At 36.6% G+C, this 22,856-nt stretch overlaps 1 protein-coding gene across 1 annotated transcript in view; it reads right to left on the reverse strand.

Annotated features, from left to right (window-relative positions):
- Positions 1-22,856, reverse strand: part of Pola1 (DNA polymerase alpha 1, catalytic subunit) — a 330,473-nt gene that overhangs the window by 107,256 nt on the left and 200,361 nt on the right. Inside the window, exon 35 of the mRNA XM_059250151.1 lies at positions 8,166-8,282. Within this exon, the coding sequence (XP_059106134.1) occupies positions 8,166-8,282 (117 nt within the window). The remainder of the gene's footprint in view (positions 1-8,165; positions 8,283-22,856) is intronic.

Raw genomic sequence — 22,856 nt, forward strand, 5'->3', positions numbered from 1 at the left:
TGCCCCAGTTGAGAACCAATGCTCTAGTCTGACAGTGACTCCCCTCACCTTTCCATTATTTTCCCCACCTTATTGATTAGGAGCTCTAATATCACAAAGCTATTGCTGTCTCCTTTCCCCTTTGATACTGGAGTGTGGGAAATTTGGGTTTCTCTACCTCTCCCATTAGAATACAGGCCTATTAGAAACAGGGTCTACCTCCAGCATTAGAATGCAGGCCTATTTGAAACAGGGTCTACCTCCAGCATTAGAATATAGGCCTATAAGAAGCAGGGTCTGGATCTTCTACTTTGTTGGAAGGGTAATATTCCACTTCTTTACAGTATGAGTGATCAAAATTCCTCATAAGTTTCCATATTAGGGCTTCTTTTTCTTTCTTTTTTGGGGGGAGAGGTCTACTTTTGTGGTTCTAACTAGTTAACATTTATCAGCAAAATACACCACATTGTATAATATTTAGTACTAAGTGTAGGAGTGATATTTAGTCAAAACTCTGCCCAGGATCATTATATAGTCAAAATTTACGAAAGATATATATGTATGCATATGTGTGTGTGTGTGTGTGTGTGTGTGTGTGTGTGTGTGTGTGTATGCGCGCGTGTCTGTGTCTATTATTCATCCTCTAGAGCAACTTGATTCTAGAGTAAAATGAATAAAAAGACTCATCTTTTTAAAAATGTTGCTGAAATGACCAAAGGGGGCAGATTCCATGATTTGTCAGTCCAAGGACCAACATAATTATAAAACTATGACAGCATCAGCATCTGATCAAAATGATACAAATTTTCCTTGGGAGAGACCTTTGGGCAAAATCCTTGAGGACAATTACAAGTTAGAAGCAAATATAATTAGCAACTGGTAGAAAATTTCTATACAAAGGATGCTGATGAAAACGGAGCAGAGTCTACCTAGAAGAAGGTGTCTCTCCACTTCAACATGCTAATATTTTAGAAAAGCTAAAAGGAGGCTAATCATCAGTACTCTCAAAGCTAAAACACTGTATCCAAAGCAGAAGCAGGATCCATACTATCCACAATGGGAAAGTAATGGGCTGAGAGGTTTTGCAAAGGGGAGATTTTACAAAGTTTGTTGGAAGGTTTTTGTTACACACAGTGCTGGTTGGTCTCCAACACCCAGTCTGCTTTTCCTCTTCCGTGACAAAAAACTATTAGTCCCTGTGGCTAATTTTTGGTTCATGATATATAAACAGGTATGTTGCGCAGGACTTCCACAAGGTTGCTTAAAGAATGGATAGGAAGCACATTTTAAAAAGATTTATTTTTATTTATGTATTTCTGTGTGTATGTCGTAGGTGACCAGAGACCAGAAAAGTATGTCAGATCTCATGGAGCTTTAGTTCTGCTCACTGCTGCCTGATGTGGGTGCTAAGAAGTGAACTAGGGTCCTTTGGAAGAGTAGTAAGCTCTTAACTACTGAGCATCTCTTCAGCCTCATAGGGAGCATATGCTTTTGACTCACCTTTTCTTCACTATTCTACCCTGTGATGTCTTGAACAAGCCTGTATGGTCTCATTGAACTGTGTTTTGACATTGAAGATAGTAGGTTAGTGCTGTTGTTGACAGATGATGAAGGGATGGAAGAATCACAGGAGAATCATCAATAGTTCATAACTGAATTTCTGTTATATATTTTAAAATATGCAGTCTTAGATTGGGGATTAAGTGTCTGTTCTTTTTAAGCCATTGTTAGTTTTGGTTTTCATTACCTTCAGCTCAATACAATTCCTAAGTGTTAGAGGTAAAAATATGTCCCAATATAATTCCTAAGTGTTACAGGTAAAAACATATCCTTCAAAATCATATGCTGGAGTCCTAAGCTCACATACTCACAAACAAGCTATGTCTTGGAGGAAAAAAATCAAGTGAAGATGAAACTGTAGTTAGTGAATTAGAGTGGTCTCTAAGACAGTATGACTGGTGTCCTTATGAGATGAAAAGAGACAAGAGACACTAGGGTGAAGATGGTCATTTTGCAAAAGAAGCAGAGATTAGAGTATAATATGTACAGCGCCAAGGAACACCAAAGATCAGCAAATGCTAGAAGAGGAAAGAAGGGATTCTGCCCTATCAAGTTTAGGAGGATGGCTGTGATGACACTTATAATTTAGACATAACCTCTAGAATGATGAGGTAATACATTTTGGAGAGTTCTGTTGTTTTGTGATACTAGGAATTGCCAAGTTTTGCATTTGATCTTGCCCATGATCTTGCAGTTGCTAAGCAAGCATTCTATCAATGAGCTATATGCTCCTATCTCAATTTCCCCCATTTTAAGCCATCTGGTCTGTGGTACTTTGTTAATATACTGCCAGTTAAGAGTCATACATTGGGGTCTATTAATAAGCCACTTGGGTCTAAGAAAACTTCATAGGACACAACCTAGCAGTGGCAAGTATAAGAGGGTTAATATACCCCAAACAGATTCAAGTAGAAAAAGTGGCAATGGCAGGTTTATTCTAGCCTGTACTGGTTCCAGCAAGAGTACTTCAAGCGCTGTATACTGTTTTGAACTCCTTGGATATAAACTCTAAGAATGAGAATAAGACAGGTGCTGAATAAATAGTTATAAAAGACAAGAACAGGAAGAGGGATCAGTCTAGATTCCTGCGGTACCTACCACTCTTGGAAATAAGACTAATAAGTGAGCCAAGGATCACAAACTCAGGGAACATGTAAGACCTTTTTACTTAAAAAAAATAATTTAAAAGTAAATCAAAATGTTCATCAACAAACAAATGGATGAATATTCCATCTGGGTTTGATTAAATACTATTTGGCTATCAAAAAAGAATGAAAATTCATACATGATATAAGAATAAAACAATATGTTAAATGCCAGACACAAAAGATGACATCATATGATTTCATTTCTTTTTATAGCCTTTTTTTGGGGTGGGGTGTTTTCAAGACAGGGTTTCTCTGTGTAGTTTTGGTGCCTGTCCTGGATCTTGCTCTGTAGACCAGGCTGGCCTCGAACTCACAAAGATCCGCCTGGCTCTGCCTCCCGAGTGCTGGGATTAAAGGCGTGCGCTGCCACCAACCCGGCATGATTTCATTTCTATGAAATCTTCAGAATAGGTAAATTTCTGAGACTGAATACAGACAAGCAGTTTACTATAGTTAGGAGAAGAGGAAGATATAAAATAGGCACTAATAGGTACAGCATTTACTTCTGGGGTGATAAAAAGGTTGGAATTAGACAGACATGGTGGTAACACATGAATGTACTAACTGGAAATGCATTGTTTACCTTAAAATGGTTAATTTATGTTATTTTAATTTTGTCTTAACAGAAAAAAAGCAAAAAAATATATTGAAAAAGAAAAGATAAAGAATTCAGTGATCTCCTTGTTTAAACCATCAAAACCACAAAACTCTAAAATGCCTGTCATAGTAAAACCTTTCTCTACTGGAACACCAGTAATGCTTTGGTAGCAATGTTTCAGAATTCCCACTACAACTCTAAGGTCCTCTTCTCTGTGCCCATTTCATGCATAATGGCTTAAGAGATCACAAATATTTTCCTACTTTTTTTCTTATGTAGTAACGTAACACTGCCCAAGTAGCTTGGCAACATTTTTTATGCACCTCTTACTCATCAAACCAACAATTTGTTTAGGCATATCCATTCTGCAATATGATGACCTTGAGTTCACAATCTCCCCTCTCCTTTGAAGAACGTAAGTTGTGTATGATAGTGATGGTGATAGAAAGGATCTTAGCAATTTTACAACAGTGAGTAATGTGAGGAACCCGATGACTGTTCCAAAGCAGAAACAAAGGTCATGTCATTGCTTCCCTTAAAAGTGGCCTTCGCCGGGCGGTGGTGGCGCACGCCTTTAATCCCAGCACTCGGGAGGCAGAGCCAGGCGGATCTCTGTGAGTTCGAGGCCAGCCTGGACTACCAAGTGAGTTCCAGGAAAGGCGCAAAGCTACACAGAGAAACCCTGTCTCGAAAAACCAAAAAAAAAAAAAAAAAAAAAAAAGTGGCCTTCAAGAAAATGAGTTGAATAAACAACTGAATAAAGAGCTCTACTACAGTTAACTCTGCCCTAGTAGCTGTTCAATTTCATAATCTATTACTGCCAAGAACCAAGGAGTCACATGCAGACATTTTCTCAGGAGCACATCAAAATTAGAAATGTCAATGAGAAAAGGCTTAATTTGTTTGAAATCTTAATTCTACACACACACAGCAAAAAAAAAAAAATGTATATTTGTATCTAGGGGGAGGTATTTTACAACATAACCTTAGCTGGCCTGGAATTCATAGCTATCTTTCTATCTAGGCCTGCTGAGTGCTAAGATTAAAGGAAGAAACCACTAGGCCTACCTTATAATAAAAGACTAAATTTTTTTTAAACTTAAGCTTGTTTTTTGATGAATTATGTAATACAGAGTCTCCTGTGGGTCAGTCCCTATCTATGCATATTGGCCATGTTAAAAAGCAAAGTACCATGTCCTTATTAAAATATCTATCATCTAATTTAGATAAGCTCAAGCTCTGTCACCAGGACAAAGGAGGCAGATCTTATTATTTAGTAATATAAATATGTATGAAACTTTTCACTTCTGAATTTAAAGTCATTTAAAGTAAAGACAATTCACAGTATTTTAAATAAGCAAAAACTTGTATACCATTAAATTCCCATTAGGCCAAAGAAATTATAGGATACTGAAAATATATTTTAATGTATCTAAGAAGAAAGTACATGTCCAAAGCTCTGGGAACAAAACTGTGCCTTCTTTTTTGTTTATAACTCAGGCAATATGAGTCTTAAGGAGAGACACTTTGCATATTCCAAGTCAATTCTGGAAAGTACTCAAGTCAACTGCAAGCCAGGACTAAGTGACAGATTTATTAGGTGAGGATTGAATAGCTAATGTTTTACCATCTGAAGTCTCTACTGGTACTAGGAATAGATGGTGATTTGTTCAATTTATAAATGACATTTTTTTGCCCACATGTAACAATTTTATACAATCTATGCTAAACTAGTTTCTAAACTAGTAGTATGTGTATAAAACAATGGATTTTATCGTGACATTTTCATACATGCCTACAATGTAGTTCAATTATATTTATACAGATGCCCCCATCTTCTCTGTGTGGTATTTTCTTAAATCTAGAGTCCATATATGGGAAAATATGAAATATACGTCTTTCTGGATTTGTATTGTTTCATTTAATATGATAGTCTCCAGTCCAACACATTTTCATACAAATTATATTATTTCATTCTTCTGTATGGCTAAATAAAACCTCACTGTGTAGATATACCACATTTTCTTTACTGAATTTCATTCTCCCATTTATAAATAAGAAAATGTAGAACATCTATAAATGTCGCCCCCAACACTGAGCAAATTTTACAGGATGTAGCAGGTGTTTAATAAAACTTTTTGAGACGGGAACCTCATAGTAAAATGGCCTCAAATTCATGGCAGTCCTGTCTCAGACACTTAAGTGTTAGAATTATGAGCACACAGCACTACACCTGGCATAATTATTAAATTAAAAATATAGTTTAAATTCAGCAACTGAAAGTTTACGAACTAGGGCATAATTTTTCCTTTTTTTTTTTTTTTTTTTTTTTTTTGGAGGGTGGAGGTTTTGTACTCCTGTCTGTCTGTCCTGGTATTTGCTCTGTAGACCAGAATGGCCTCAAACTCAAAATATCCACCTGTCTCTGCTTCTACGTGCCAGGATTAAAGGTGTGTGTCACATCTGCTGAGATGAGAATAATCTTGTAAAATAGATACTTTGGAAAACCTGTAGAAACTGCAGTAATGCTGTTCATTGTACAACTGCTTCTCAGGTGTCTCTGGAAAGATGAATATTTTTATTCCTAGTAGAAAAGCTCAGAAACCTCATAAATATTATTTTGCTAACTCATCACTATCAATTCAAATGAAGTACAGAAAAATGAGCTTAGTCCCACTTTCAAGGCTCCTGTTAGGAAAGGCTAAGGACAGTTTTACTAACCAGAGTATTCTGAAACAATGGTTCCAGAGGGTCATGTCTGAGCAGCCAATTTAGCAAAGCTTCTGCTGGGGATAGGTAGCTTAGCCTGTGGTAAACATCTAACTAAAATGTCATAGTTTGGGGAAATGTAGGATATAAAAAAAAAGCAAGTCACTTTGAAATGCTTGTGTTGGCTTACTCATTAAAAAAGGACAATACATCATAAGACAACCTAATATATTAAACTACCACCACCACCACCACCACCACCACCACCACCGTTTATCAGAAGCTTAATAATCCTATAGCCACATATTTCTTTTATCCCTTCTCTCACCATGAATTGAAGCATAAAACTAGCTGACTTTCTAAGAAACAATTCAATTTTCATTGAACTTAAGTTGATGAGTTCAGTTGCAAAGGCAATATCAGTTCATGAAGCAAAATGATTCTCCTAGAGCATTGGTTATCAACCTGTGGATCACAACTCCTTGGTGGTCACATTAGATATTCTGCATAACAGATATTAACATTATGATTCATAACAGCAGCAAAATTACAGATATGAAGTAGCAACAAAATAATTTTATGGTTGGGGGTCACCACAGCATGAGGAACTGTATTAAAGGGTTGCAGCATTAGGAAGGTTGAGAACAACTATAGAACCTACAACTAGATTAATGAGGCACCCTACATCCATACACCTTTGTTCTGTTTTTTTTCACCTGCTGATGTAAGTCTTGAGGCTAATATAAAAATAATTCACCAGGACAGCTAATTATCACATGTTCCACATTTAAAAAAATACCTATATAATTATCAAAGTTTTATAAAGTAAGGCAAGGAACAATTATTTAAAAATAAGTTATTAGCAATGTCCAAATTTGTGAAAGGGTGTGTTAAAACCAGTATACTCATAAGGTACTGGTATGCAGTAAAAACTGGGATAGCCATCAGGAAAACTATGTGGCAATGAATTGCTACTATATTTACTTATGCACTTTGACAATACTCTATCCTTAAGAAACAATTGAGATAAAAAATAATCATTTAAGTGGGAAAATACTCATAAATTTTCAGTACAGAGCTATTGAAAAGTAGCCTAACAGTAAGAAGTGTGGTTAAATTGCATGTAATGAATGAAGTACCTACAAAGAAAAATGCTTGGTAACTATAAAGCACATCTTCATTGTGACTGCAGTCAAAATTACATACAGATATGTAAAAGAACAGAGAAATAGACAATACAACAAAATATTTTCCTAAAATTAGACTGTGTATCATCTTTTCCATAGAAAAGATTTTACATAAAAAATTAGGGATAGAATGTTGCTTTTGCATTAAAAAAATAAGTAATAGGTTACCAACTTTAACCTTCTCAACAAAACCCCTGTAAATGTCTATATAAAGTCTGAAAATAAAACAAATTCTGTGAATGTGGACTGCATGTTATTATACTGCAAGTTCCTAGATGACTTATAGAAACTAGTTTGTTTGGCTAGTAGCTTAATAATACATAGTAATTAATCTTAAGACCCTTTCTGCTCAAAGACCTGCAAACATTCTGTTCACCACAGTTTGGAAATTATTGATTGGCTTGAAGATACTCAAAGGGGGCACAGGAGGGACGGCATCTTAATTACCAGAGAGGCCTTTCCATACTTCATGCTCCACAGTTGGGAGTCACTAATGGCAGTATGCATTATCCCTCAGGCGAATATACTAAGGTTTGCTCAAGAACCAATGAACTATGCAGATAGTGATAAATAACTTAATGTCACAGAGGGGAGAAGCCCAACGTAAGATGAACCCTTTAAAGTACAGTTTGGGGAGGTTTTCTACTTCTTATAAAATGGGATTCGACTGAGTCTGAAGATACTAGCAGTTTCTACAAAGGAATATCTTTTATAATTATGAAATTGTAACTCGTATGAAAAATGAGTAAATCGTAAGAATTAATCAATTTCCCCCTGATATAAATCTGATATTGCTTAAGATATGTGAAAAGATAAAGCATGTATCTTCTTAAAGTCTGGATACTGAAGAAAAAAAATGTGTGAGTGTGATCGAGGGATGTCTCCACAGGCCAAATATATAGCATCTGCTTCCCAGAGCTAAAGGATAGACGAACAATCCTCCACTGCCTTCTGAATAGTGCTTTAGCATTAGGAGATAGTTACCTCTGGCCTAAGTACAGCTTTCATGCAGACTGGACAAAGAGGCCCATTTCGGGAGAAATGAAGGGGAAGACGTCGAGTGCGACTGCGACATGTTGGCTCCTCACATATCAGCCAGCCCTGGAGAGACAAGGGAGAAAAATCTGGTATTATAATCATCATTGACCAACAAAACTAATAAACCCTTGTTATCAAGAGTTTATCCCAACTTTCCTTAGAGATTGCAAAATAGCTTAGTTACCCACCTCTATGGACACGTTAATTAGATGTATGCCCCAAACTTAAAGTTAGGAAAAACATGGGTTTGGAGAGATAGTTCAATGGTTAGGCACACTGGCTGTTCTTCTGGAGACCACAGTTTGATTTCAGCACACACATGGCAGCTCACAACCATCTGTAAACTCCAGTTCCAGGGACCCAACAGACTCCTCTGCCCTCTGTGGGCATTATTCACATGCATGGTATACTTATACACATGTGGGCAAAATATATTCCCACGCATAAAGTAAAAATTCTTTTAAATCTTAAAAAAAAAAACTGAGATTCCCATAAAATATTCTCCCCTTTCTTAAAGGATATATGCCCCCTCCAAATATCAAAATCTCTCAATAAAAACTACTATTATATACAAACTATAAACTAAAGGGTTTTAGTTAAAAGACCATTACACCAAGTGTATAAAAATGAGTGACCTTCATAATAGCTGAGGGATCACTGCCTAGTTACATAACTATGCTCAGGTTCCTTCTCTATGAAATGGGTATGACAATAGTATCACACCTTATAGGACTTGCTATAGTGATGTAATACACTTAAAGTACTTACAAGTACCCTGGGCAGAAAAGAAATGCCTAAATAATGCTAGTGATTATTTGATTTTCAATGAAAACAGATTCTTCTACATGTGGTCTCTGGAGACATAAAGCTTGTTCCTAAGTTTTCAAGGACAACTTTAACCACTATTTTTCAGAGGCTTGAAGTAGCTATTGCCTATTTCTCTGCACTGTAGATATGATGTCACTCCTTTTCTTCTTCAGTTAGTATCCCTTCATGTTCTTTGAATTTTTTCTCAGGGATAGAATACAGTATGTCTATCATTTTGAATTAGCATTCTGCTTACTATAAAATGTTATCTGTTAAATAGAAAGACAAGCTATCACAAAGAGATGAGCAAATCTTGGAAGTTCATACTGAGGCCCTAAGGCTTGTGGGCTTTGGTATTGCATGGACTGCTACAGAGGCACAGTAAGGCCAGGCCAAACAAGGTGAGGTGCTGTGGTATATAGGTAAGCAAGATATGTCTCCTCATCTCATAGTGTTCCTTCCTGTAAGGCTCTAAGTAGGGAGTTACCTGGCTATCTATGAGGCTTGGGGCATTTGAGACATGGTAATTTCCCAACTTGAAGAATGATCAGAAGGTTGGTTAGTAGAAGAGGAAGGAAAGACAACTTTGGCAGAAAGATCCACACATGCCAACTAATAGAGACCAGAGTCACTCTATGGTTAAGAAAGGGATCAGTTACATGTGTAACCCCATTCCTTTTTTTCTAGTTTCAGCAGCTTGTCTTACCCTTGATAAAAGCAGTATACACAAGAGTGTTGCTTAAGTTAAGATATTTCAACCTCCACATCATGGAGTTTCCACGTGGTGCTATTCCCCATCTGAGGGATGCTCTCACTCACTGCTGTGCTGCTTGACCTCATTGCTCAGAATAGGCCCTTCTTAGAAGTAGCTACAAACAAACTCAGAAGAAATCACCAAGGATTGGTACTTCTAGCTCCATTTAAGGCTTTCAAACAAAGCAAAGTGCATTTGTACAACTTACTAAAAAAAATGCTACCTTTAAAAATAAAAATTCATCTAGTCATAGTATGTTCAGAGAAACTTTCACTCCTACCTTCATTCAGTAAGCTAAACTAATTTATTATTAGATCTTTGGGAGATGTGTACTGTTTTGAACATAGTCACAGCCCACCCTGCCTCTTTCCAAATCCACCCAATTTTCTATCCTTTGAAAAAGAAACAACCTTTCAACTATGCTCCAGTGGAAGATTACACATTCATAGCTAAACTATTTTAAATTGTAATTTGAACTTTTCCGATGGAAAATATCAAATGAATTCTTAGGAAATTGCTGATATTTGCCTAGAGTTTTATTAAATATCATGGTAGACAGGCAAAGGGGCACCAGGCACAGAGTTTCAGGAAACTATTAACAGGAAAGCATACTCTGAATAGAGTAACAACAGTTCGATATAGAGAAGGGATATATTTGAGATCTGAAGCTTTTTAGTTAACTCATAGTCTTGCTAACCGAAGTTGTAATTCACTAACTTTTAATGGAGTAAGAAAAAAAAATAGCAAACAGGTAACAACTACTATAGTTTTGATTTTTTTAGGTTGGGGGTGGGGGTTCATGCTACATGGCCCCGGCTGACCTCATACTCATAATCTTCCTGCCTTAGCCTCTAAAGTAGCTGAGATCTAAGCAAGTGTCATCACATCTAGCTCAGTATCATGTTTTGAGGCAAGAGATCATTAAGTACTGAACACAACTTGGCCATTAAATCATCATCATCATCATCATCATCAATTTTGAGACAGGTTCTGGCTACATAGTCCAGGCTCGCCACTAACTCACTGTCTTCCTGCCTCTGTCCCCTGAATGCTGGGATTATAGGCATGATACCAGGCACAGGAATTTATTTTTTAATCTTTAAAATATAATGTTCAAAAAGTTTGTCCTTTTCAGATGTTTTAAAAACTTGATTCCAAGCCAGGCGGCTGTGGCACATGCCTTTAATCCCAGCACTCAGGAGGCAGAGCCAGGTGGATCTCTGTGAGTTTGAGGCCAGCCTGGTCTACAGAGCGAGATCCAGGACAGGCACCAAAACTACACGGAGAAACCCTGTCTCGAAAACTCAAAAACCAAAAACTAAACAAACAAAAACTTGATTCCATCATTGTACTATTGCTTCACGATTCACCAAGTGAACTGCCAACCAACAAGATGCTAAGTTGTCCTTTCACCTGTTTGAAAAAGCAAAGACCTAACTCTATCTCTGACAGTGTCACTAACTAAACGTCCTTTCAAATCATATAGAAAACAGATAATGCATTTGTCTAGACTTCCTACCAGCTACAATCAACACTAAAGAGGTCTTTCTTTGTCACCGCTCATTCAGTACTTGTTTGTACTTACTATCTGTTAATCTCCCTTTACAAATGACAACAAAAACTAGTGCTATTATTACGCATGGAAATTAAATATGCTGATAACTGTGTGAAGAGAACTGGGTCGGTGAAGGAAACAGTAGCAGCCTCTAACTCTTTATGCCTCATGTTTTATTTTGAAAATTAAACTTTTGGAGACATGAAAAATGAAATTCTTTATGGGGGAACCAGATCCTGTTTTCAATATATGCTATGCTTCAATTAAATTTTGCCCAGTACATTTCAGCTAACACTTTATTCCCTCAAGAAATGTTAAGTAAGAATGGCAGGTTTAACTTCAATAAACATTTATATTGTTAAAAACAAATATTTCAGGACTTTGAAAAAATTCCAAGATGGGACATACTGTCCACTACAAGATCATCATAGTGAATTTTGTTTGTAAAGTACAACAGAAACAAAGCAAATAACTACTACTATTGTGTGACCTTCAATTATCATTTACAATGACAAAACGAAACATTTTCATTTTCCCCCTTGAGATAACATGTACAGCTCAAGAATCTGTTGACAAGCCAATAAAAGAAGAAATTTGTTTTGAATAATTTCCTTGGAAGCCTGATCTAAGAAACAGGTTTTTCAAGGAAACACTCTAAAACCACTATAAGAAGTCTGCCATCCAAAAATGCCATCTTACTATTGCATGCAAATTGTTACAACCAATAGGAATAAGGACATCACATTTTCAGTTGCCTGGCTTAATCATGTTTATAAATGAAAGAGGTAAAGTCAGCCTGTCCAATAGGAAAACAAACATTTGTCTAAAAATGCAATGCTCTGTCACCTGTTATTTAATTTCAGCATCACTATTCTTTAAAATCACTGTGTATCAAATTGTGCCAAATACTGATCAGTTTTAATTTCTGAGATTTCAACTAAAATGATTTCTGTCTGTACAAGTTAAAAGAGACCATTTTCCACCTGTAACTGAGGCATTCTTGAGAGTTGGACCTAATACACAAACTGTTACTCATTTGTGTATATTTGTAGTTTTAGGATTCACAGGTGCAGAGCTTACCCAGACCTAGAACTGTAATACCTGGAGCTTTCAAAAACATTTTTAAAATAAATAGAAGCAATAAAATAAAACATAGAGAAAGTAACAAGGGCTGGATCTGAAACTCACAGTAAAAAGTTCAAAGCAGCTCTTACCCTCCTTTGAGTTAAATATACACAATGGGTTCTTCTATCACCAGCCAGTTAACCAATTTTATCCTACTGGTCTTTTCATCTACAGCCCTGTTAGGATCAACCTCAGTAAAATGCTGACCGTAAGCTGCTCTACTGTAGTAGCCTCTGCCCTGGCTACCCTGACCCCATGCTTTCCCAGACCCACTATAAAAGGTGGCCAGTGTAGTTAGTTCCCCAGGGCTCTTCATCCCATATCATCTCTCCACAGACAAGTAACACACTCATCGGTCTGTCTTTCAAATCTTCACAATCTCATCCTGGTCCCTGCTTTCTCATTCTCAACAAATATTTCTTGTTCCGTTGGATTGCTTTTGCCACTATCCTCTATCTTCACCTTGACATTGCATGGTCACATAGTCCCTTCCTAAAATGCCCATTGCTCTAATAAAAAGTCCATTCTTCTATAAAAATTTCCCAACCTACTGGGACTTCTCCCATTATCCCACTGGACAATGAACACACACTGGTTCACACTGTCCCTTAAGCATATTATTTTACCTTCCTAACTGGTTGGCCCCTGGAGAATAACCTTGTTTGGGTTTAGTAGCCTTCTTGCTAGTCTCTAAGGCACAAACCCACTCTGTTAAGCATTGTATTCCCACACATTAGTGGGTAATTTTGTGTAAGCCACCAAACTTCTCTTTGAACCTCAGTTTCCTCATCTATAAAACAGAAGTACTACTTATTACTATCGTTCAAAGGACAAAAGCAAAACAAAACAACAAAAACCCTAAAACAACCTTACAAAAATGTTCAGTAAATGCACTGAGGAGCATCACTGTTAAGTTATAGCTGAAAGTGCACTATTTCAGCCAAGAAAGAGCCTTGTCATTGTCCAGGGAGTATCATTAAAAAGTAGAGAACTAAGGCTGGGTGTGGTGACACTTTTAATTTCAGTATTCAGGAGGTAGAGACAGGTGGATCTCAATGAGTTTGAGACTAATTTGGTCTACATAGTGAGTACCAGCCAGTCAGATACATAGAGAGACTGGAAGGGAGGGAGAGAGGGAGGAAGGAGGGGGAGGGAAGGGAGACAATGGAGAGAGGGAAGGAGGGGAGGAAGGGAGGGAGGGGAGGAGACAATGGGGGGGAGAAAATGGAGGGGGAAGGGAAAGAAGGGAGGGAGGGAAAAGAAGGGAGGGGGAGGGGTAGAAAACTATAATAATGGATAAATGATAACCAAGAATAAAAATGGAACTGCTTTTGATTTGAGTGGAAAATAATAACAATATGGTCAACATAAGTGAGAATTTCTTTGTTTTTCCCAAAAACTATACTTAATATGAAGCTATGAATGGCAGAATAAATAACAAGGGAATATGGTCTTTGCTTGATTTTTCAAGACTCAGTTCTGTCATGTTGTACAATTTAGTCTAAATTCTAACAGCTCTCCAGGAGTATAGGAACTTGGTCACAGGGCAAGGTCTGCCATCCTGCATGCTCTTTCATAACCTATCACATCACGATTAGTTTTGCTAACACTTATCAACCACCCCTCTTCCTAAACTATACACACTCAGAGAATATCACATTCTCTTTTCATCTAAAGGCATTTGTAAATTTCTGGGGTTTTCAAGTTGTCCCTCACAGACAACTTTTGTTTTGTCACAGAATTATGCCCAGTGTATTTTAAAAAAAGGGTGGGTCTTCTTATAGACAGTGCACAGTATGGGCCCACAGCTGCTTTTTAAGAATGACATGTTGTGATTTGAGATTTCCAGAAATATAAAAAAAAAAACCCAAATTGCTTTCTGACCCATATTTGCACCCAAAACTGGGAGAAAATTTTCCTAAGATCTCCAGGGGAAGTTTTAACAGGAGCATAAATTTGCTTTTAAAGTTAAATATTCTACACTGCAGCATTCTGGCATGTCAAAGAGTGATTATTAAGTCTCAGACTAGGAGATCATAGGGCAAATCAGGAAAAATAAGTATATAAACTACTTACCAAATTTAACACAAAAATATTTTAAACAAAATTATCAAACAAATAGAAGTGGAAAAGTATCATGTCAGTCAATGTAAGAATTTTAAATACTATTAAAATAGATTTTTAAGTTAGAAATCTCTATAAATGAACAGTCATATGTCATTTCATCCAAGTTATTTGAAACTTATTGATCTTCTCATTTGTGCAAGGACCAGACTCTGTCATCAGTTTGCTGAAAGGATAATGGAGCACTCCCCAACTGTTATGATAGGTTACATGCAAACTGCCGTCCTCATTTAAACACATAGAATAGCACAAGTAAAAAAATTCCAACTTCAGCAATTGTATATTACATGATAAATTAGCAACCTGGTCTACTTTGTCTCACATCAAATCCAATACTATAGCCTTGCTATTTTAATTTGCAATCAGAGCTTGAACATCAGAAGATGTACCTGAGGTACGTTAAAGAGCCCCATGTAAGCTATCTTCTCCTGCTACAGTGTGAGCACAGAAGCCAACAATTACCAGCAATTGTATTTTACCACTATAGGACAATACTAGAACAGTAAAAATTGTCGCCATGCTAGCAGGTGGGGAAAATATACTTAAAATGACTTTATATGGAAAATTACATTTTGGGGAGAAAAAGTTCAGTGAAGGACATGTATCTCTCTGTATGGGTAGCTAAAAAAAAAAAATCACTCTTAGTATATTCAAGCCTATTCTATAAAACACTCTCCCCATTCATCCGACTCAAAAGCAAGCTACATTCTTAGGTTATAATAGGTCACAACTAAGTATACAGTACCTTGCTTCCGGAATAATTTTGCTTTGTCTGTCAACTGTCAACAAAGCACAAAGAGCTCATGCAACCTAGCCATGTACTATGGATGTTAGAGATCTAACAAAATACAAATAATAAAAACACAAGATTTCATAGCTACCCTGCTTTCACTTTACATGAAAAACTGAAAGCATTTGCCTCTCCACATTCCATTCATCTCTATTGTATCACAAATCTTTTCATAAAAGACTTTCTCTCCCCCCTCCCATGTGAAGCTGCAAGTAACTTGGGGATATAATATTCCAACTGTGATGAATGTCTGACTCCCTAACACAGTTATACATGGATATACAACGTAAAGGCATATATAGTTATTTCAACATGGAAACAGAGTAAAGATTCAAATGGAATGAGATGGTAAAATGGCTACTCTCATGCTTATATTAATTTTAGTCATGAAACTGCTAAAGAGAAATTGTTTATTTCTATCCTTGTTTTAAGTAGTCACTATTTAAAAAAAAACAAAACAAACAAAAAGAACCCACTACCTTACCTTTGTATTCAGAATAATAAACTTTACAAGCAAGCTCAAGGCTCAGTTTCATCACCATGTGCACAGGGGAAAGAAAAAAAAAGACTAGAAGGAACTATTGCAAAAATGCCAGCATCAGTTATCTTTACAATGTTTCTTCTGCATATTTTTTACAAAAAAATTAATTTAAAAATCTGAAAACTGTTATTGATGATGGAAGAATTTTTTGAAAAAATATTATAAACATCACATTTGATTGTTGCCAATATGAATTTGCAGAGAATATGCTCATGGGGTGGAGGACACTAAAGTTTCAAAAATGAGTTAATTTAAACATAAGCTGTTCTCAAAAAGAAAATGACAGGACATGTTTTGGGAGCATTGGAATCATTCATTAAATTAAGCCACTCACCAAAATGCATAGTCTCTTATGTAATATGATCTGAACACAATTCTTTATGATTGATCTCTAAAGGTAAGTAATAAATCAGTTTTAAGAGAGGTATCTTGTTCCCCATGCCCTCTTCCCTGCTTGGATTCAGTGTGAACACAGATCAACTCAGATGTCCCTGGGCAAGAATCAAATGAAAAAATTCAGTCAGAAGGATAGGCACAGACAGTTCCTAACCACAGATTTTTTTTTTTGTTTTTTGCTTAAGTCCAGCTAAAAGTAACTTTGATGTTTTTGTTTCTGTTAGTTTATAGATGCGTATTTGCTAGCATGGTTTAATGCAAGGTGTCTTTGGGTACCAAATAACAATGCTAAAATGGAATCATCTATACAATTGCCTCATAAAAATCGGAATGGAGTTCACACCATCACCAGGCAATGTTTGTTCATTTAACTTTAATTATTTTCTCCTTGAGAATGGTACTAATGAAACTGAATATCTTTCATGGTCTCGAAGGGCCGTTTGAATAGTCTGTAAACAGAACTAAGGAGAGACAAGAGATCTGGCTGAGCCAGGGGGTTGCTAGGTGATGCAGAATGTAAACCCACAAACTTGTTAAGGTTTGCTTTGCTTTCATGCCACTTTCACACACTTTCAAAAGTTTTGAGAACTGATTTTTCAGGTGGTCATTACAAAGAAAGAATCCCTCCCTCCAAATTCACTCTCCACAGATGCTCTACAACATTCAAAAGAGATGAAATCCATCTGACCTTTGACTGTAGCATGGGAAACTTTGGGTTTTACAGAAACATAGGATTATATACTTCCTGGATAACCACAATTTAAGAAATACATATCAAAGTGGATTCCAGTATTTCAAAAAGATATTCCCAATCCCTCATCCAACCTTACTTAAAATAAAGATTTCTTCTGAAGAGGAGGAAAAACGTGATCACCGCTCAAGAGATTTGGGGCACAGAAACTCAGAAGCCACGGCAAATACCTCAGTACAGATCGTCATGCTGACAACCCTTTCGGTTTGGCCACTTTCTTCTCCTCTTCCGGCCCGTATCAGGACTGCCTGCCTGTGCGGCTTCTCCTGCCCACCCCTCCCCCAGTCTTCTTTTTTAAGTAGCTGATCAGAGATTGTCCAGTAAGAGCACTTTATTAGATCATCAGCCAGAGGGGTTCACAAGTACTGAGAGCAATGGGCTCAAATGCGGCACATCAGTTTTAATAGACCAGGGGCTACTAGTAAACTGCAGATACTGCTGAGAACTTTCCATGCACTGAACTCTTGAAAAAGCACCGTCTCTCCAGCTTAAATGCAGCTGCCTCTTTCAATGCCGCAAATGGGTAAATTTGACAAAAAAGCCACCATTAAGACTACATGAAAGGCTCAAGACAACATCCTTTCAATGCTTTGTACTTCAGTAATCAGATGTACTTACTCACCCCCTCCCCCAAACCCGATCAAGAACTATTTCTGAATGGTAGGAAATAATTCCACTTTGTACATCTTTTAGTTAATCAAGACTTTCTATTCAGCAATTTGACCTTTTGTTCAAAACAGGATTATCAGTTTTTTCGCCAGTTACCAAGGGCGACTCGCATGGTGAACATAATTGCAATAATTTGCAAAACACCATGGCAACCCACATTACAACTAGGTAAATACTGGGCTTTTGTGCTACATTGTTATTTTCAGAGATGCTGAAGTCAAAGAACGAATGACAAATGAACACAAAATTTATATTTGCTTTGTCTCAAAAGAGAAGAAAATTGATAACAAGAATTGGGGGGAAACCGACTACAGCTGTAATTTCTAACTTGATTAATTAGGATGGTAACAGTCCTTAACAGTATATTCAACAAACAGCCCTGACTTCGTCTCTCCACCCACCTCTCTCTATACCACTACCACTATCCCCCCCCCCCCCCATCCCAGACAAATTTTTTCAGCTTGGAGAACAAACATCCCCCATTTGCTCTTTTCTTCAACTTAATGGAATCCTTAATTGCAGAATATTGTTCTCCTGCTCTTCACGGCAAGGAAAACGAGAGAAAGGAGGAGAGTGCCAGGGCAGACAGGGAGCTACAGTCATTTGTTTTCCTGCCTCTTTTGGACACCCCAGGCCCAATGATGAGATGGCATTTTCCTGGTTTCAGCAGCTGTTTCGTAGCAGACAATAAAGTAAAAACTATTTATTTAGCTTTGCAGAAAAGCCACTTCTGTCCTCTTGACAACACAAGGTAAGTCTACATGCCGAGATGAAGTTTCATAATTTAAATGCCAGGACATAAGATGAGAAAATGATGTTAATAATAAAGAACATCCATTTTTCTTGTAAAGAAATTATTAACTGTGGTACTGTCCAAAAAAAGCTGTTGAAATGTGTGTGTTTGCTATTTAAGGAAGATGTTCAGCAATATCACCAATGGTTTGAAAACCACTTTATGCTCAGAGATCCCAACTCACACAACAATCTAAAATATAAACCGACTACTCAGGAATTAATGCAAAAATCAAAATAGCATTTTCCGTAGATAAGCAGTTTTACATATAACATTATAATCTTTTCACCAACAAATGTGACTGTAAAAGTTAGATCAGAATGTTTTAAAGACAGACATGAGAGGCAGGTTTGATTTTTGTAGTAAAGAAGCAGTTTGTTTTCCTAAGAGGCACATATTCTACTAAAATGCACCTCCCCCAAATTATCAAAACTGACTTTTTCGTGAAAAATGTAGTATTCAGGGACAAGAAAAGAAAAAAAAAATACACACAGCAAGGGCGTGCAGAAGTTCCACTGCCGAGATCTCTAGAGATAAGCAGCTGCAGATGCATTCTGAACACAGCTCAGCCTGCTTGCCTTCATCTGCTGCCTCCTAATGAGGAGGAACCAAATGAGAGTCTCTGAAAAGATCTGCATATTTCCCCTAACTTTTGAAAAATCAAATGAACCCGATACTATAATGTGTCTATTCTTATTTTTTTCAGGGCTGAAAATTTCCACATACCTAAAATTTAGTTTGAAGAGATCACAATGTAACGTTCTTTAGAATATGCCTTGGAAATTAGAGGTACTGTGATTTTTTTTTCTTTTTTTGAGGAGCAAAAATCAAAAGGATGGCACACACTATATCCTTCCCAGCCAGGGACTACGTTTTCATATTTTTAAAATGTGTATTTTATTTTCTTGATTAGTTCTAAATTCATGGTATATTTGTAAAATGTACCCTACAACAAAACAAAAACCTAAATGTTTAGAGGAAATGTACCCTTTAATGTCAAATGACAGAGGTTCAAACAAGCCTTTTTGATCAAATAAAATTGATAGATGACAAACTGGGCTTAAAGTCCCTGTAACACTCAAGTCCTTTAAGAAACCCATAACTACAAATAATATACTTTATAATCTGTCCAGAATCCCTTCACTTGTAATAATTATCTAATATTCCTGCCTTTTCCCCAACCTTTAATGGCCTCTACTACAGTGGGTTTTTTCTTTCTTTTCTTTTTAGCCAACTGGTTAGGATACTTCTTGACATCAATTTCTTTAGGACTTATCTAAAAGGAATGGTAACATCTAGCCTCCTATAACATTAATAAATTACTCAAATCCCTAAATCAGAAATGAGAACTACCTAGCAGGTGGATTACATTTCTTCAGTTCAGACCCCTTGACCTCTATAGGATGGTAGCTTGCATTTAAAAGGAAACCTGCCTGATAAGCTATCCCCAAATTCTTGCTCTTCAATTTGAAACTCTGGCTGCACACTGGAATCCCCAAAGGTGCATTAACACAGGTGGCTGAGCACCATTTCTGGGGCTTTTGATTGAGGGCTGGGGTGGAACCTGAGAATCAGCATCTTTAACAGGTTTCCAGGTGCTACTGCTGCTGCTGATTTGGAGACCTCACTTTGAGAGTCACCAGTGCTATTCAGAATGGTTATTGGGGTTTTGAAAAGCCCCCAAGTGATGCTAATATGCAGACAGAGTTGAGAATCACTACTCTACATGACTCTCATTTTCTCTCTGTGGTTTAAGAATATTTCTGAACAATGCACTTTATTAACAGAATTATACTTAGAAATAGTCTCTCTCAAGTTCTTTTTCCTTCAATATTTACTTTTTTCTCTCTACATACTGCTTATGTGGCTATTCTAAACTCTCAAGTTCTCCAGGCAGTATCTGAATTAGCAAAGCCTCAAATCAGACTTAATTCTACTACCAATAGAATTAACCAATTCTAAATGGTTTATACCAAGTGTGTAGCTTAGTAACAATTTAAAGAAAGCAACAAAAATATCCTCTAAATATAACACAATCCCTAAAATATGAAATGTACTCCTATCAGAATAAAAGTATTTTAAAGGAGGGTTAAAAAAAAAGTGTCTGAGAAGTGACCACATTTTTTTAATAAATAATATGAAATAATGTATTTAAGCCCTAAAATTTAAAGGTGAAATTGACTTCAGAGCTCTACTCAAATCCTTCATATCTGAGGAAAATGAAGCCCTCCCCTGCCAAAACAGGTCAATTCCTTATACTGATGCATGGTGTGTGGACTTACTCCCAGCCTAGTGTTCTTTTCTTTCCACTTTTTATATGATGTTCAATATGTCAGACACTCGAGAGCACTTGTGATGTGGCTGCTCCAAATTCAGATGATGGAAGGGGAAAACTACAGCTTCCTGACATTTCTAAATACTCATTACAGACTTAAAGATTTGGGGTATACTGGGTTCAATATAGCATTTTTAGCATGCAATAATAATGCCTTATTAAAAAAAATACAAGTGGGGACTGGGAGTATAGCCCAGTGGGTAGAGCTACCACACAAGAAGTTCAATACTCAGGACTGCATAAACTGTGCATGCATGAGAACCTATCTCAAAAAAATAAAAAGAAAAAGAAAATACAAGTCTAAGTGTTATACACATTGTTATAAAGACTGCTTTTTTCATATAAAAGTAGTACTCTATAAACGCAAGCAGATCTGCCTGCCTAAGAGTTGCTTGTTCCTGTCTTTTGCCCATTTTTACTACTATGTGGTTCACCTTTTTCTCCTTGATTTGAAAGAGTACCTTATATATGAAGGACAATCAGCCCCTATTTGTCATTGCATTGTTTGTTGTTCACCATTTATTATTTTAACTTTATTGCATATATGTGTGTATACATATATGCAACATAGAAATTCAGTTATTTATGATTTTATGTGCACGGGTGTGTTGCTGCATGTATGTCTGTGCACTACACATCTGCCTAGTGTGGTGAAGGCCAGAGGAGGGTGTCAGAGCCCACAGAATTAGAGTTACAGTTATGAGGACCATGTGAGTGCTGGCATCTCTTGAACCTAAGTTCTCTGGAAAAGCAGCCAGTGTTCTTATCCACTGAGCCATCTCTCCAGCCAATTGAAATTCTTTTAAATTTATAGTCATATCTACTGATGTTTTCCTCTTTTGGGGTTCTGAATTTTTTATTGTTTCAAAGTGTTCTTAAGTAAGCGGAGCACAGAGGGTTTTTGAGTCATGAAACTACTGTATATGATACAACAATGGTTGACACATGCTACTGCACATTTGTTCATACAAAATGTGTAACACCAAGAATGAGCTGTATGGTAAACTATGAACAACAATGTACCAATGTACACACATTCACCAATCATGATGAATGCACCACTATAACAGGGGCCGTTGTGAGGATATGCATGAGATGAGCAGCAAGTCGAGGAGAAATCTGTTGTGATCCCGAAACTGTTCTAGATAATCATCTGTTTTGAAAAAGGCTTCCCAACTCTAAGGTTAGTATCGCTTTATAGCATCCTTTTCTACCCCTGAATAAGGAGAAAGGGGAACAATCAAGTACACAGTTTCTAGATGATTATTATCTACTGGTATAAGCCATCCCCTTATTACCTATTAGTTTCAATTTTGGATCTATTTCTGAATTATTTTATAGCTATTCTATTTAAATCATTAAGTACTCATGGGGAAAAAACAACTACCCTAAATTCCTATGTAATGTTTTAAAAAACTGATGAATCTTTAATAGGTAAACTTATAAAATAATATTTAATAGATAAACTTATAAGATGCTAACAGTTCCAAACAAAAATGCATTTTTAATTTTTCTAAAGTCTTCTTTTAAGTCCTACTACAGCATTTTAAAGTTTTCTTCACATTCAACATTTAAAAGTATTCTTTGGCATTTCATACTTTTTAGCCATTTGTATACATGAAATTCTTTTGTTATACTTTCTAAGTGGTTATTATTTGTATAGCTCAAAAGCTACTGATCTGAAATTAATTTTATAACTAGTATTCTTAATACATACTTTTTGTCTTTTATGATAAATTTTATTGGCTTTTCCAAGTTTACAGCAATCTACAAGTAATGCTTTTTTTCTTCCCTTCCAATTTTAAATATATATTTCTTGTTCATATTATGATGGTTAGCTCTTGGACAGCTTGACACCATTGCCACTGGGGTGCCCCTCCAGCCAATTTCACAAGAGACCCAAGAGTTAAATCACAGAAGGATGGGGCTCTGCAGCTGACAAAAGGTAATTTGATTAAGATCATCACAGAGCCTGTACGGATCTTTGTCTCCAAGTG

This window comes from Peromyscus eremicus, chromosome X (genome assembly GCF_949786415.1).
Source record: "Peromyscus eremicus chromosome X, PerEre_H2_v1, whole genome shotgun sequence".
Lineage (NCBI taxonomy): Eukaryota > Metazoa > Chordata > Mammalia > Rodentia > Cricetidae > Peromyscus > Peromyscus eremicus.